The sequence below is a fragment of the Erinaceus europaeus genome, chromosome 4, assembly GCF_950295315.1.
Source record: "Erinaceus europaeus chromosome 4, mEriEur2.1, whole genome shotgun sequence".
NCBI classification, from domain to species: Eukaryota; Metazoa; Chordata; class Mammalia; order Eulipotyphla; family Erinaceidae; genus Erinaceus; species Erinaceus europaeus.
The window spans coordinates 92,086,243-92,100,787 of NC_080165.1; the positions used below are offsets into that span (position 1 = coordinate 92,086,243).

A 14,545-nucleotide genomic window follows, 5' to 3' on the forward strand; every position below is an offset into this window, starting at 1 on the left:
TGGTCTATAGCTGGCGGCCAATGTTGGGTCTTTCTTTGGTTTCAAAACTGCTATTATCTTGTCACAACGCCAAATTTAGGGCATAGATTCGTATTCCAAGATGTGGGACAGGAATGTAGTGAGCCACTTCTTTGCCGCAGGGCCCAAGTTAAGAATGAGTTCTGGGGTGATGTTATCATAGCCAGCAGCCGTTCCCGGTTTAACCCTCTTCAAAGCGTCTTCCAGTTCAGACAGTGTAAAGGGAGAGAGTTTTGGAGATGGACAAGATAAACGGAAGTGGGATGGCCACTCATGGGAAATTTCTCTTTTCCAGACTGGGTCAATGTTAGCACGTCCAACTTGAGTTAGGTGACTGGCCACTGAGTTTGGAGATACGGGAGGATGGGAGACGGGAGAGGGTTGGCTACCAGCACCCAGACTATGAAGAAGCTCCCAGGCCTTCCTACTTGAGTGGGTGGAGTTCAGACTTTCCGTGAGTTGTTGCCAGCGGGCTTGGCGTGCTGCATCCAGGGAGGCAATGAGATGGTCGGCCACATCTGGTTCGCTCGACTCATCATACTGCTTTAGAAGTTGCTCGCATTCAGCATCAAGACAATGCGTATAGTTAGCACATCTTCCACAAGGAATGGCTTGGGAAGCTGCTTTGAAGATGGCTTGGCGGAAGCGCCTGTAGGAATCTTCAGAGGGGATAGAGTTAATTGGAATTGCAGGAATAGATTTAAACCACTTGGGGCCTTGGTGTAGATCTAAATTTGATAAAACTTAACATTTCACACCAAACAAGCTTTCACTTTTAATTATTTCAATCAAAATATCTAAAGACTTTATCAAACTTTCTTCTTAATTTACTTAGACTTCTTTCTACTTGCCACTTACAAGGTGGAGAAAGAATGCTTTTTAGGAGGCAAAAACAATTATCATATTAATTAATTTAGTCCTGTTTATGGTACTCTTGCCAACACAAATGATTCATTTTCTTTGGGCTAAGTTTTTCCTCCCTTCAACAGCATCATTATTAATTCCTGCCAGTAAATGACACTTTAAATTTTCTGTCAATCTGTCTCAGTGTATTTAATATTTTACTTTATGGTAAAAGTGATGAAGCTCAAATTTTTAAAATTACTCATCTTGCTTAAAACCTATCTCAAATAATTTTTGAAGTGGAGCAATATATAATATCACTAACAAAATCAAAATTATATATATATATATACAAAAGCAAAATTATATATATACACATATATATGTATATATTTGCATGTCATAGGTAAATGTAAGTCAACACATGCATTTACTTAAACACAACTGTTATTAGGAACCTAATCAATGAAAAAAGTCACTTGGGAGTTTATAGAAGAGGGTAAAGTGGAAGATTTCTGTTGAGAGGGCCTAGGTTCTAATGTTCCCTCTTCCTATTCTGGACTGAAGAAATGACCTTTCTTAACCCACTTTCTACTTTATGAAATCTGGTGCATAGGCTTTGTCTCATAGGCTTCTTTGGAATGCTATTTTAGATAGACACCATAAAGATCATGACATTCAGTAAATAGGTAATTGGTTTTAGCTTGCTGAACTCTGCAATCTTTATACCAGATATAATCATATTTGATTTCCTGACCAAGGTGACATTCTAAATTAACTGTAGCTTATATGGTATTAGAAGATTATAAACTATATGCCTATGTCAATATTCAGTGATTACCTGAATTCACCTTTTATGATAGATACAGATGTCAAATGTTCTAGAGTTGAAAGGAATCTTACTGTATGTATGATTCTACTCTCCACTTCATCGGTGAGCAAACAGGCCATTCCTGGGTACTGTGTAAAACAGATTTAGGAACGATTTTATGGGAGTTTCATTTAAAGGCCAATAACAGAGTCAAGACAGGAGTCTCAGTCCTACTCCCTACCCCTGCACTTGTTCATTAAAGTCAGTTCAGATTTCCTGACTACTTATAATGGAGGAGTCCTGCCATGCAAATACATAATCCACCACTTGATGATAATTAGTTGGGACATTAATGATACATAGCTCTGAGTGAAAAAGATTTAGTAAACATAAGAGTATGACTGGGGGGCTAGATTGTGCTACACTCAGTTAAGCGCTCACAGTACAAAGCACAGTTACTGGGAGTCGGGCTGTAGCGCAGCGGGTTAAGCGCAGGTGGCACAAAGCACAAGGACTGGCATAAGGATCCTGGTTCGAACCCCGGCTCCCCACCTGCAAGGGAGTCGCTTCACAGGCGGTGAAGCAGGTCTGCAGGTGTCTATCTTTCTCTCCTCTCTGTCTTCCCATCCTCTCTCCATTTCTCCCTGTCCTATCCAACAATGACAACAACAATAATAACTACAATAATAAAACAACAAGGGCAACAAAAGGAATAAATCAATAAATAAAAACAAAAAACAAACAAACAAACAAAAAAACCCAAAGCACAGTTACCTATCATTGTTCTGATTCACTAGGGATATAAAAGGGAACAGAACAGATCAGTGTCTTCATGAAGCATGCATTCTAGTGAAGGAAGGGCAGACACAATAAACATATAAAAGTACATGATTTAAATATATTTTCTTCATAAAGTTCAAAAATGAAGAAAATACATTTGTTTAAGACACTGGGGCATATTATTTTATATATGCTGGGGAGGGAAGATCTCAGTGAGAAAATGACATGGACAGATAGACACAAAGGGAGTATGAGTCACATGGGTATCTGACCGAAGGACATGACAGGATAAGAACAAAGAAATACCTAATAGTATCAATGCTGCTGCCCCTCACAATAGATGAGGTACATTGAGTCTTATTTGAGGACAATAAACACAATAAGGTATTTGGAGCAGATGAGCAGATGAAAGGATGAGATTCAGAAGATGTGATATTGGAGGATACTGGAGATGGATTATCAAGTCATGAGGTTTTTGTTTGTTTGTTTGTTTGCTTGCTTTCTTGTAACCAAACATAAAAACTGACTTTTATTAGAAGTGAGAGTGGGAACTGTTGTTGAGTTCTTGTATTATAACATAATGACCACTTTGATACAGGATAGGAGGTTCTAATTCAATGCCTTTTCACTCACTTATGAGAAACATTATAGCTGTGAAGAAAAGGTGAGCATTTTCTTCTAGGGACTGATGATCTTCTTTTTGGTTATTAGGAGGCAAATTGATTTTCCTGGATCCAGGACCTGTTGAGCTCAAGGCACACTCCATTCTTGTTTCTGATGGTGGTGAGCTTCGGATTGGATCAAAGGACAAACCCTTCCAAGGCAGAGCTCAGATCAAACTCTATGGAAGTTCCTATTCTACCTCTTTTTTTCCATATGGAGTTAAGTTTCTGGCTGTGAAGAATGGAACTCTTTCTGTGCATGGTGAGTGAGTCAGTTGGCCAGAGGAAAGAGAGAGAAATGTGTCTAATATTCAGCCAATGGGGAAAATGAAAAAAAAAAAAACTGCTTACAAAATCTTTGGCTATTCATTGTTTATGTGACAAAATCTGATAGAACAGAGTCCCTACTAGTTCCTTCACTAAGAGATATTATTATAATTCTTGTTGTATATTTTGCTATAGTTCCCAATCATCCATTCTTTCCTAGAAGAGGGTCACATAACTCATCTCCTTCCCGTATCAAGTGATTTTTTAGAACTTCCCTGTTGGTGGACCACACTTCTTTTCCCTGATGAGTGTGGGCTCAACTGTTGATTTCCTTTGGCCAACAGAGTATGAGCAGAAAGTAAGCAATGCACCATCAAGTAGAATTTGTAAAGAGCTGGTGCGACAGACACACTGCCTATTTTTCTCTTTTCCCTGTTTGAGAGTATCCCGTCCCTGATTGCGGCACTTCATTTCCTTCAGAATCTGGAAAATGGAAGAGCTGATGGAGCTACATACAGCTCATTGCTTCTTTTTTCTTTCTTTTTAAAATTATTTATTCTTTCTTTATTTATTATTGGATAGCAAATCAATAAAAGAAATACAGTGTTATTGAAAATGTCACTTATTTTTCAATAAAACCTTAGAAATGTGTACTCTAGAGAGCCAGACAACTCATAGAAAATATGACATTGTTTCCATTGAAATTTCTATATTGGCATACTAAAATATCCTACTATTGATGACCATAGAATTATTCTTTTAGACGTAGGTGTATATCTGTGCTGAAAAGTCTGCCATTTTGCTCTATCGAAGCTCTTTTTGTTATTAATTATGGGTCTCAAAATCATTGTCTACTAATAAAAAGCACCCTTTTGGCTTTTCTGGATTACTCTAAGAGGAAGGGAAATCATTGTGTTTAGCATTTAATTGTTACTATAGAAGAGCCAGAATACTAGATGCTTGGGGATAAATTTTGTAAGGTTTAAAAAACTAGTAAGAACTATTCATACAGTAAATCAAATTGTCTATAGTGTTTGTATGTTCTAAGAAGGAATTTTTCCCCCTATCTTCACCAGCACATGCTTATATTGATCTTGGTTATCCACTTATGTTTTATTTCTTTTATTTATTTATTTATTATTTATGAAAAGGAAACACTGACAAAACCATAAGATAGGAGGGTACAATTCCACACAATTCCCCCCACCAGAACTTCGTATCCCACCCCCCTCCCTTGATAGCTTTCCTATTCTTTATCCTTCTGGGAGTATGGAGGATTCTTTTGTCTAGCTTCATCAGTACTTACATTAATCTCATGCTTGTGAATCTCTGAAGGTTTTCTGTCTCTTTACACACCAATCATGGTCTTCAAATGTTTGCTTTGGTTATCACCTCACGGTGTTGCTGTTTACCACTTGGATGCGGGGAACACAATGAGAGGATACAATGGTACAGGTTTGTATTGCAACTGACCTATACACCAGCTGAGTAATTCAAGTTTGAGAATTACAAGGCCATATTGATGGCCTTTTTTTTTTTTTTTTTTTGCTGTTAGAAAGGGAAACTCAAATGAAGAAAAGTGAACCTCCCCCCAATTATTTTACTTCACTCTTTTATTCTAGCCCCAATCTCTTCCTCACGTTATGTTGTGAAAAATGAGCAAAATCTTATAAGTAAATATATCTCTATGTGTCTTTATTTTATGATTTTATTAGTTATTTAATATCGATTTATAAAATCATGCAGTAACACTCTTTCCACTACTGTGTTTTTATTTTAATGTGTCCTGTGTTCTCATGCCTTTGTGTTTAAAGAACTTCTACTATTGTTACTTGTGGTCAAAGCAGGAGGATAATGAAAGGAGAATAAGTACTTTTACAAAGTTTTAGGAATTTAAAACCAAATGTAGCTACATAAACTCTGTGATGGTACTGGTTATTAAAAGTGCAGTCATTTTTTTTACCTTTCTTCCACTCATATTCCTCTCCCCGCCCCCCTCCATCTTATGTTTTCCTTCCTCTTCTTCCCTGCACTGTTAGGATTAGGTCATCATCAACACTTTTTACTGATTTCCCTGAAACCCTGCCAAGATAAGTGGGACTAGGAATTACAGAGCATATGCTACAAACACAGGCAAATGCAAGTTGCTTTTCTCTCTGAAGTGAGGCTGAGGCATCTCATTCATTTGAAAGAAATGTTATGTAGAAAAGAGTTTAGCCAGTGGGTAAAAAGGATACTCTTCCAGTGATTTCTGAGAATCCCGCTCAGTCTGTGGCTCATCAATCCTTTCCCTTCACCTCTCTTCCTCACCACCTGAGGCCTAAACAGATTTTCCCTCTGGCTTGGTGCTGTATCATGCTTAAAGTCATTATGGAATTTTGCTGGTTTTTTTCCCCAGGACCAGAGGTAGGTATAGTGACACTGGGGCTTTAGGGAAAGACTAATTTTCTTTTAATGTCAAATATGCAAAACATCCAGCAAGTTGATTCACTGCCTTGCACCCAGGAAGTCTCTGATGATCCAGTTTTCACTCAGCTTTTCAGATGATATAGTGAGGAGTTTTCAAAAACTTGCATGCACAGAAAAGTCTATCCTCTAGGAGATTTAAAAAAAAAATCCAGGTTTTTGCATCTAGGTTTCTGGTCAGTCCAGGACTATGTATTTTAGTGAGACCTCCGAGTGACCACTGACCACACTTGGAGAAGTACTTACTGCTTTTAAGTGGTTAATAATTTGAGAATTAGAAATCAAACCAGGTATATAGTTTATTAGCTATGACCTTGAGAAAATTCATCTCCATTAGACCAAGAAACCACTATTCTTACTTTATAGACATGCTTCCAATGAAGTAGCTTGCACATAGTAGCCTTTAGCAGTATTAGTTAGGGTTATTTTGATTATAGTATTTTTGTTTGTTTTCTTTCAAAACAGTGCATACAAAGTGTCGATGTTGTCCTACTTTCTTTTCGAGGATGACAGGGGAGGAGTATTATGTTTCAAAATTTGGCATAGGACCAATTCTGCCTAGAAAATTTTCTTTTTATTAAATTTCCTGTCTACTTCTTTCTATAGAAGCAAAAGAGAGATGAGATCACAAGGCAGCAGCATTCCCAATCATCTTATTGCTGTTTCCTCCATTTAGTGGATACCTTTTGATTTGAATTCCTCAGAGAAGCTACTTCTCAACAGTGAATAACCACCATTCCTAATTATCTTTATAATAAAAACATTTTCAATGAATGAACCTCAGTATACCCAGAAGCTGCGCACTGCCCAGAAAACACAGGTATTTAATTTCTAACATCCAGTAATAGAAGAACTGACTGATAAGTGGCAATTTAACATCAGCTCAGAACAGAAAGAATCGCACAATGGTGCTATATGTTAGTAACATAATTTTGCCCACCTTCTCCCAACCATCTCATTCTTCATCACTGCACCTCGTCGCCCTTCTGCTCTAGCTAATTTTTATCATAGATTAAACTTCTAAGCAAAAGGGCTTTTCTGTTTAGCTGTCATGAAGAAAGATGGATATACATTTCATGTTTTTCTCTTACACGCACACACACACTTGGGAGTATATTGGAGCGTGTTCTAGCTCTCCAGTGGAGTTCAAATTGCTTAGTATGTCTTCTCAGTTGGTCATTTTCCTATTTAACATGACTAAAATGTTTCAGAATTTCCCTTGCACGGCAGTCTGCATTTTGGGTGATTGTGGTCAATAAAGAAATTTCATTCTTTTACTTCCCCTGCTTTGCTAATCTGGCTTCAGCACCCCAACCCGAATGCCAATCACATGTCACTTTGCAAAGGGGCCCCTGTCAGTTTGGGCAGCTTGAATTTTTGACAATGTAATTATGGCCCTTGCTTCCTCAGTGGGAGTCTGAATAGGATGGTGGGGCTTTTATTGATTGTGCAGCAGGCAAATTTATCAATGTCTCTCTCTTCATTTCCAGTTCCTCCCTGAGAAATTTGGCTGACAGTTTCTTAGGAGAGAAAAAAAGCACTCTTATGGCCTTGAATGGACTTCTCTCTTTGTCCTTTTCAAGAAACTACAAGTTATAGGCATTAAATATAAATAGAAGTCTCTGAAATAAGCTAGCATGTGGGGACTTTGTGGTAAAATTGTTATCAATATAAGAATTTGGTGGGAATAAATGAGAAGATAGTAGTCTAAATTATTGAATTTTGATATAATTTGTTTTCTCTTTCAAAAGAACTATATTTCTGTATTGAAATCCTGTCATTTTTCTAAGTACAATGGTTGTATTGATAAAGGCTACTGTGCCTGGAGTAGGGTGTGTATGGAAAGGTTTGCCTTTTAAATACTATACCCCACAAAGTTCTATGGCTAATCTAAAACAATTTTTGACAAGTTAATTTTCTAATTTTTTAATTCCTCCAAATTAATTAGTGTCAGGATATTTATGTACTTTTCAAGATTTATTTTTTTTATTTCATGAGATAAAGAAGGGAGAGAACCAGAACATTACTTTGGCATATACAGTGTAGACTATTGAATTCAGTAGCTCACGCATACAAGTCCAGAGTTCTACCCACACAGTTTCTAAAATATTATTATAGTATTATTCTTTGTTGTAAGGTAAACTTTTCTGAGCCCATTTCATCCTCTATATCTACTATTCTCAGATTTCTTTTGTTAACTGATCACTCACTTTCAGTCCTGTCTTTTTTTATATCCACATACCACATATACCCTTCCTCTACTGTGGGTCTTCTCTTGGTCTCTCACCTCTGGGTCTCTTTGAATATAATGGCTTTCCTTTTTCTTGGTAGTTACTGTCTTCATTGTCTCAGTTCAAGTCACTAGTTTTGTTCTTCCACCAATCATTGAAGCCAGTGAGACAAAGGTTATGTAAAAAGATAAAATTTGATCAGGAAGGCCAGGCAGGCGTTTTGGTGTGGTGAATGTATAAGTGTGCTTGTCTATATATGTTTGGGAAAGTCTTGTAAAGACAGGATGGTAACCAGGTCTAGTGAAGTGTTGATGTATAGATAAAGCCATAGATATTTTTTTAAGTTAAATGAACTAAATTCTTAAATTTTTGATTTGTACTTCAATTTCTGAGAACTCAAAGCAGAAATTCTCAGATATAGTATATCTGAGAGTAGATCAAATGGGAAAGTCAAATTAACTTTCTTTTAATCATTACCAAGAAAATATATTCTTCCCAAAATCATTCATTGCTTACTTACAGTGCTAGAAGCAGGATGGTGTGGGGGATTGAACCTGGGACTTTGGAGCTTCAGGCATGAGAGTCTCTTTGCATAACTATTATGCTATCAACCCCCACCCTAGACTAGTTATTTAAAGATGAAGTGACTTGTCATTTAGGACCCATATAGCTAAGTAGAATGTAAGTGTTAGATCAGGTAAATAAAAATGCCCATTTCACTAAGCTTTTAGTGCAAATCTTAGTACATTGAAAGGTCATCTCAATAATAGAACAGTTAAAAATGATTGCAAGTGTTTGGTTTGACTGGATATTGCTCTTCCAGTGGTACTTCAAATTTAAAAACTTTATTTATCCTAACATGAAGTATAATTTTCTAGTGATTTATTCATCCTCTTTGCAAGAGATCTTTGGTATCATCTAAATCAAAGTGGCATTTTATTTATCTTCCCCCAGAACCTTTTACCAAAAATATCACATTTCTGTAGGAACACTGAGCTGAAAACAAACAAACAAACAAAATTACCCCATTCAAAAATGGGGAGAGGATATGAACAAAATATTCACCACAGAAAAGATCCAGAAGTCCAACAGACATATTTAAAAAAACACTCCAAGTCACTGATTGTTAGAGAAATGCAAATAAAGACAACAATGAGTTACCACTTTATTCCTGTGAGAACGTCATACATCAGAAATGATGACAATAACAAATGCTGGAGAGTTGTGGGGACAGAAGAAGCCCCCTGAACTGATGGTGGGAATGTAAATTGGTCCAACCCCTGTGGACAGCAGTCTGGAGAACCTATCTTATAACTTTTTAAAATTCTAGTCTTTACATTCTTTTGGTGCTTAGGCAGGTAGAAGAGACAAAGTGGCCATCTCTCTGGCTGCTGCTGCTTATCTGGATAATACCAATTGACTGTTCTCTTTCCAAAGAAATCTGTGTGTGATCATTGGAATCTCGTGGAAAGTCTTTTCTATTGCACATTTCCTCACTCTGGAAGCTATGCCTACATTTGCGATTTCCTAAGTTATCATTTTAGGACTGTTTTGTGTGGAGTATCAGAAAGTTGGCCAAATTACTTTTCCCAGAATCCACTTGATCTAGAAACTGATACATTTTTCTATGCTAAAGACGCTTCTCATCAACCTTTTCTCTTCTTTGCTATTTCTGAATCTCCTTTCTGCTCAGTTAAGCATGGATTGTTAGAAGATATGTTATATATCCTGCCATCTAATCCAAGAAAAAAAGAAGGAGGGCACTCTGATGGATACTTCTGAAGTTTTTTGTTTGGTTTTGTTTTTAGATTAGTTCTATTAATTTTCATGGGTGGGGGGAAATGCAATGAATTATAGTGAGATATAGAGACCAGAGTACCACTTAGTTCTGATATGTAGAGGTACCAAGTATTAAACTTGAAGCTTCAGTGATCTTGACTTTTGAATTCAGTGCTCTAGTCTTAACTCTCTGGTCCCTTCTCTTTGCTTATATGGAAAAAAGGACCTTCCAGCTATACCCCTGAAGGAAGGATAGAAAAGGTCCAGGCTGGACTGATGACTCACCACACATTTGAGAACTCCTTTGAAACTGTTGTCTTTATTGCTCAGATAGCCTGCAGTGGGCTTTGTCTAGGGATAGCTCAGATAAGAGAGTTAATTTCCTTTTAATCATCCCTAAAAAAGGTCTCCTCCCTAACTTTTTCATGGTTTACTTATAATGTGGGATACTTACTCTCTCTTTGTCTTATATGAATTTTCTTACCTGGTTTGGGGAGTAAGAGGCATCTACATTTTCTACATGTGTGACATAGAGCTGCAAAGAGACTTTGCCCTGGAGAAACTTTTGACCATTTTATTTTATTATTATGTGTTTTACCACTTTTTTTTTTTTTTAGTGGTAGGAAGAATGTAAAACTAAATTGATGCAAATAATGGAAGAGAGTGGAGAAACTACATTCTGTATGTGGAATTCACAAAAACTTCAAAATAGTATTGGAGTTCTGGTCAGCTGGTATATCATAGCAGGTTGTCAAAATGGTGCTACTGACTGTATATTAATGTACTTTAAGTCTTTAGCATGGCCATTTTACTATGCTAGATGATCAGTTTTTTTTTGCTTCAGAGTTAAAAGGGATTTCTTCAGAGTTAATAGCTTTATTTCTTTCGAAGTATAATCAATATCATTTACCATAAGTCAGGGGGGATTTCTCTGTTATGTCTGAGTCTAAAAAGCCCAACATAGTCCTATTCTATGTAAAAAGGCATGAATGAAGTCATTAGAACTCTGTTGTTTTGCAAGTCTTAATTCTGCTTTCCCCCAAGTTAACTTCATTTTCAATCAAATGTATCCATCCTGGAAGCAGGGATACATTTATATCTGATAAGATCCCAATGATTTTAGCTGAGAGAATTTGGAACATGAAATTGCTTTATCTGAAGAGCAGTGACCTTGGAAATCTGTATGGAAGGGTTTCTTAAATAGTGGTATAAGCCACAATTTAAAGAACTTGTTTAAACACGTTTAAATGAACATGCTGTTTTCAAGGTCTTTAGAATTTTAAGTGTTTACATGTAAGTGTATAGTGTTAATTAGAAATGAGTTCTAGCTATTTACTATTCCAAGTACAGCAGGAACTCCACTTAGAAACACATTGTAAGATACTTTAAGTTCCTATCTCTACCTGAAAGTGTTGACATTAGGTCTTTTTTTTTTAGTTACAGGTGACAGAAAACCCAATTTGAACAAAAAATAAGGGCATTTATTGCCTTATGCAACTGTAAAAAAAAAAAAAAAAAACTTCAGGCACAGCTGAGTCCAGGTGCATGAATGAAGTCATTAGAACTCTGATGTTCAACTCTTAATTCTGCTTCCCCTCAAGTTAACTTCATTTTCAATCAAATGTATATCTCCTGGCAGCAGAAATGAATGAGTCCCTGAGTTTCTGGAAGAAAGAGAGAGAGTATCTTTTCCTATACCTATTTTAAAAAACATTTTATTAGTGATTTAACAGTGTCTTATGAAATTTTAAGATTTCAGGAGTATATTCACACTCATATATGGTACATGAAATCAACACACTCTTCACCAAAATTCTGTGTTCCCTTCCCCAATAACCACCATAGGCCTCTACCACCATTTCTTCGCCTTTCTCCTGTTTTTTTAACTCTAGCTCCTTTTAAAATATTTTTCTTCTATGTTTTTTAATTGTATTTATTACTAGTTACAGAGAGAAGTCAAGGGGTAAAGAGAGAGTGGGAGAGAGAGAGAGAGAGAGAGAGAGAGAGAGATCTGCAACATTGCTTCACCACCCATGAAGCTTCCTCTTGTAGGTGGGGAGGTGGGGACTGGAGCCTTGAACTCGGGTCCTTGTGCATTTAACATGTGTACTTTACTAGGTGCACCACCAGCTGACCCCTCTGGCTTTTTTTTTTTTTTGCCTCCTGTTGGGGCTCTGAGCAAGTACTAAGAATCCACTGCTCCTGGTGGCCTGTTTTCACATTTTATTGGAAGGATAGAGAGAAATTGAGAGAGGAGGAGTATATAGAGGGGAAGAAAAAGATAGACATCTGCAGACCTGCTTCAACACTGCTAGTGAAGTGGACCTGTTGCAAGTGGGAAGCAGGGGGCTCAAACTCGGTTCCATGAACGGGCCCTTGTGCTTAGTACTATGTGTGCTTAACCAGGTGCACTGCTGCCCCACACCCTCCTTTTCTTTTTTTTTCTTTTTTTTTTATTTAAGAAAGGATTAATGAACAAAACCATAAGGTAGGAGGGGTACAACTCCACACAATTCCCACCACCCAATCTCCATAATCCACCCCCTCCCCTGATAGCTTTCCCATTCTCTATGCCTCTGGGAGCATGGACCCAGGGTCATTGAGGGTTGCAGAAGGTAGAAGGTCTGGCTTCTGTAATTGCTTCCCCGCTGAACATGGGCATTGACTGGTCAGTCCATACTCCCAGTCTGTCTCTCTCTTTCCCTAGTAGGGTAGGTCTCTGGGGAAGCTGAGCTCCAGGACACATTGGTGGGGTCTTCAATCCAGGGAAGCCTGGCCAGCATCCTGGTGGCATCTGGAACCTGGTGATTGAAAAGAGAGTTAACATACGAAGCCAAACAAATTGTTGAGCAATCATGGACCCAAAGCTTGGAATAGTGGAGAGGAAGTGTTAGGGGGGTACTCACTGCAAACTCTAGTGTACTTCTGCTTTCAGGTATATATTTTACAGTAGTTTATGGATACGTGTGAACATAAGCTCTCTCTCACAGAAACTGGTGTATATCTAGGTTATGGGACTTTGTTAGAAAGTGAACCACCTGAGATGAAATTAGAGTGTACTATAAAAGGAAAGGTCTCACCTGAGTAATGAAGCTGAAGGGTTGTCATTCCACTTGTGAAGTCTCTGGACACAGTCTGAGGTGAAGCATGTTGAGGTGGCAATCGTTGCATTGGTTAGGTTGTGACCCGCAGATGCAATATTATTTGGTATGGATTGGGAGACACATACAGGAAAGTGGGCCCTATCCAAGGGTTCCAGGACTGGGGGAAGTAGGGGCTCTATAGTGGAGATGTGAGGTTCCTGCTGTCTTAGGGTTCAAAAAGACAATGGATAGTTAATGTTATCATCACATTATTTGGCAATTGGGTTAACTTTGAAAAGTCCTTTTGTTATGGTTTGCTGTACAGTATCCAGTATCTTGTATATAGCTGTGCTATTGGATGCTTCTAATCTACTTGGTCTAGGCTTTTGAGAGAGCCTGCATATCAAATACACAGCCTATATATTAAAAAGATTCAGTTTGTGTTTTGAAAAACTTTGAGACATACAATTGATTTTCCCCCTCTCATATTAATCAACTACTGATTTATATGTCTACATTTAGCTAGGAGTGTACATAAACACCATTCCCACCACCAAAAGACTGTGACCCATCCCTCCCACCCACTTCCACCCCCTACTGGCCCAGGAAGCTGCATGTCTACCCCTCACCACAGGGCTTTTAATTTGGTGCCCTACTTATAATTTGGTCAGGTCCTGCTTATAGTTTCCCTTTCAGATCTTCTTAGTCAACTTTTGTTGATGAGTGGGATCATCCCATACTCATCTTTATCTTTCTGACTTAGCTCACTTAACATAATTCCTTCTAGCTCTGTCCAAGATGGGTCAGAGAAGGTGGGTTCATTGTTCTTGATAGCTGTATAGTATTCCATTGTGTATATATACCCCAGCTTTCTCAACCACTCATCTGTTGTTGGGCACCTGGGTTGCTTCCAGGTTTTAGCTATTATGAATTGTGCTGCTATGAACATAGGAGTACATACCTCTTTTTGGTTGGGTGTTATGGAGTCCTTGGGGTATAACCCCAGGAGAGGATTTACTGGGTCATATGAAAGGTCCATCTCTAGCCTTCTGAGAGTTTTCCAGACTGCTCTCCACAGAGGCTGTACCAATTTACATTCCCACCAGCAATGTAAAAGGGTTCCTCTGTCCCCACATGCTCTCCAGCATTTGTTGCTGCTGTCCTTTTTGATGTATGCCATTCTTACAGGAGTGAGGTGATATCTTAGTGTTGTCTTCATTTGAATTTCTTTGACAATCAGTGACCTAGAGCAGTTTTTCATATGTTTGTTAGCCTTTTGGATCTCCTCTGTAGTGAATGTTTTGTTCATATCCTCTGCCCATTTTTGGATGGGGTCATTTGCTTTTTTGGTGCTAAGTTTGCTGAGCTCTTTATATATTTTGGTGATTAGTTTCTTGTCTGATGTCTGGCATGTGAAGATCTTCTCCCATTCTGTGAGGGGTCTCTCTGTTTGTTTAATAGTTTCTTTGGATGTGCAGAAGCTTTTCAATTTGATATAGTCCCATTGGTTTGTTTCTGCTTTAGTCTTCCTTGCAATTGGGTTTGATTCATCAAAGATGTCCTTGAGGTGTAGGTGGGAATGTGTTTACCAATGTTTTCCTCTAA

The 14,545-nt window shown here is 37.9% G+C and overlaps 1 protein-coding gene across 8 annotated transcripts in view; it reads left to right on the forward strand.

Annotated features, from left to right (window-relative positions):
- The window catches only part of PKHD1 (PKHD1 ciliary IPT domain containing fibrocystin/polyductin), a 617,401-nt gene that overhangs the window by 218,028 nt on the left and 384,828 nt on the right, over nt 1-14,545 (forward strand). For all 8 annotated transcript variants that reach the window (XM_007516520.3, XM_060190048.1, XM_060190049.1 and 5 more), the window contains one exon: nt 3,164-3,376. In XM_007516520.3, coding sequence (XP_007516582.1) covers nt 3,164-3,376 — 213 coding nt within the window. The remainder of the gene's footprint in view (nt 1-3,163; nt 3,377-14,545) is intronic.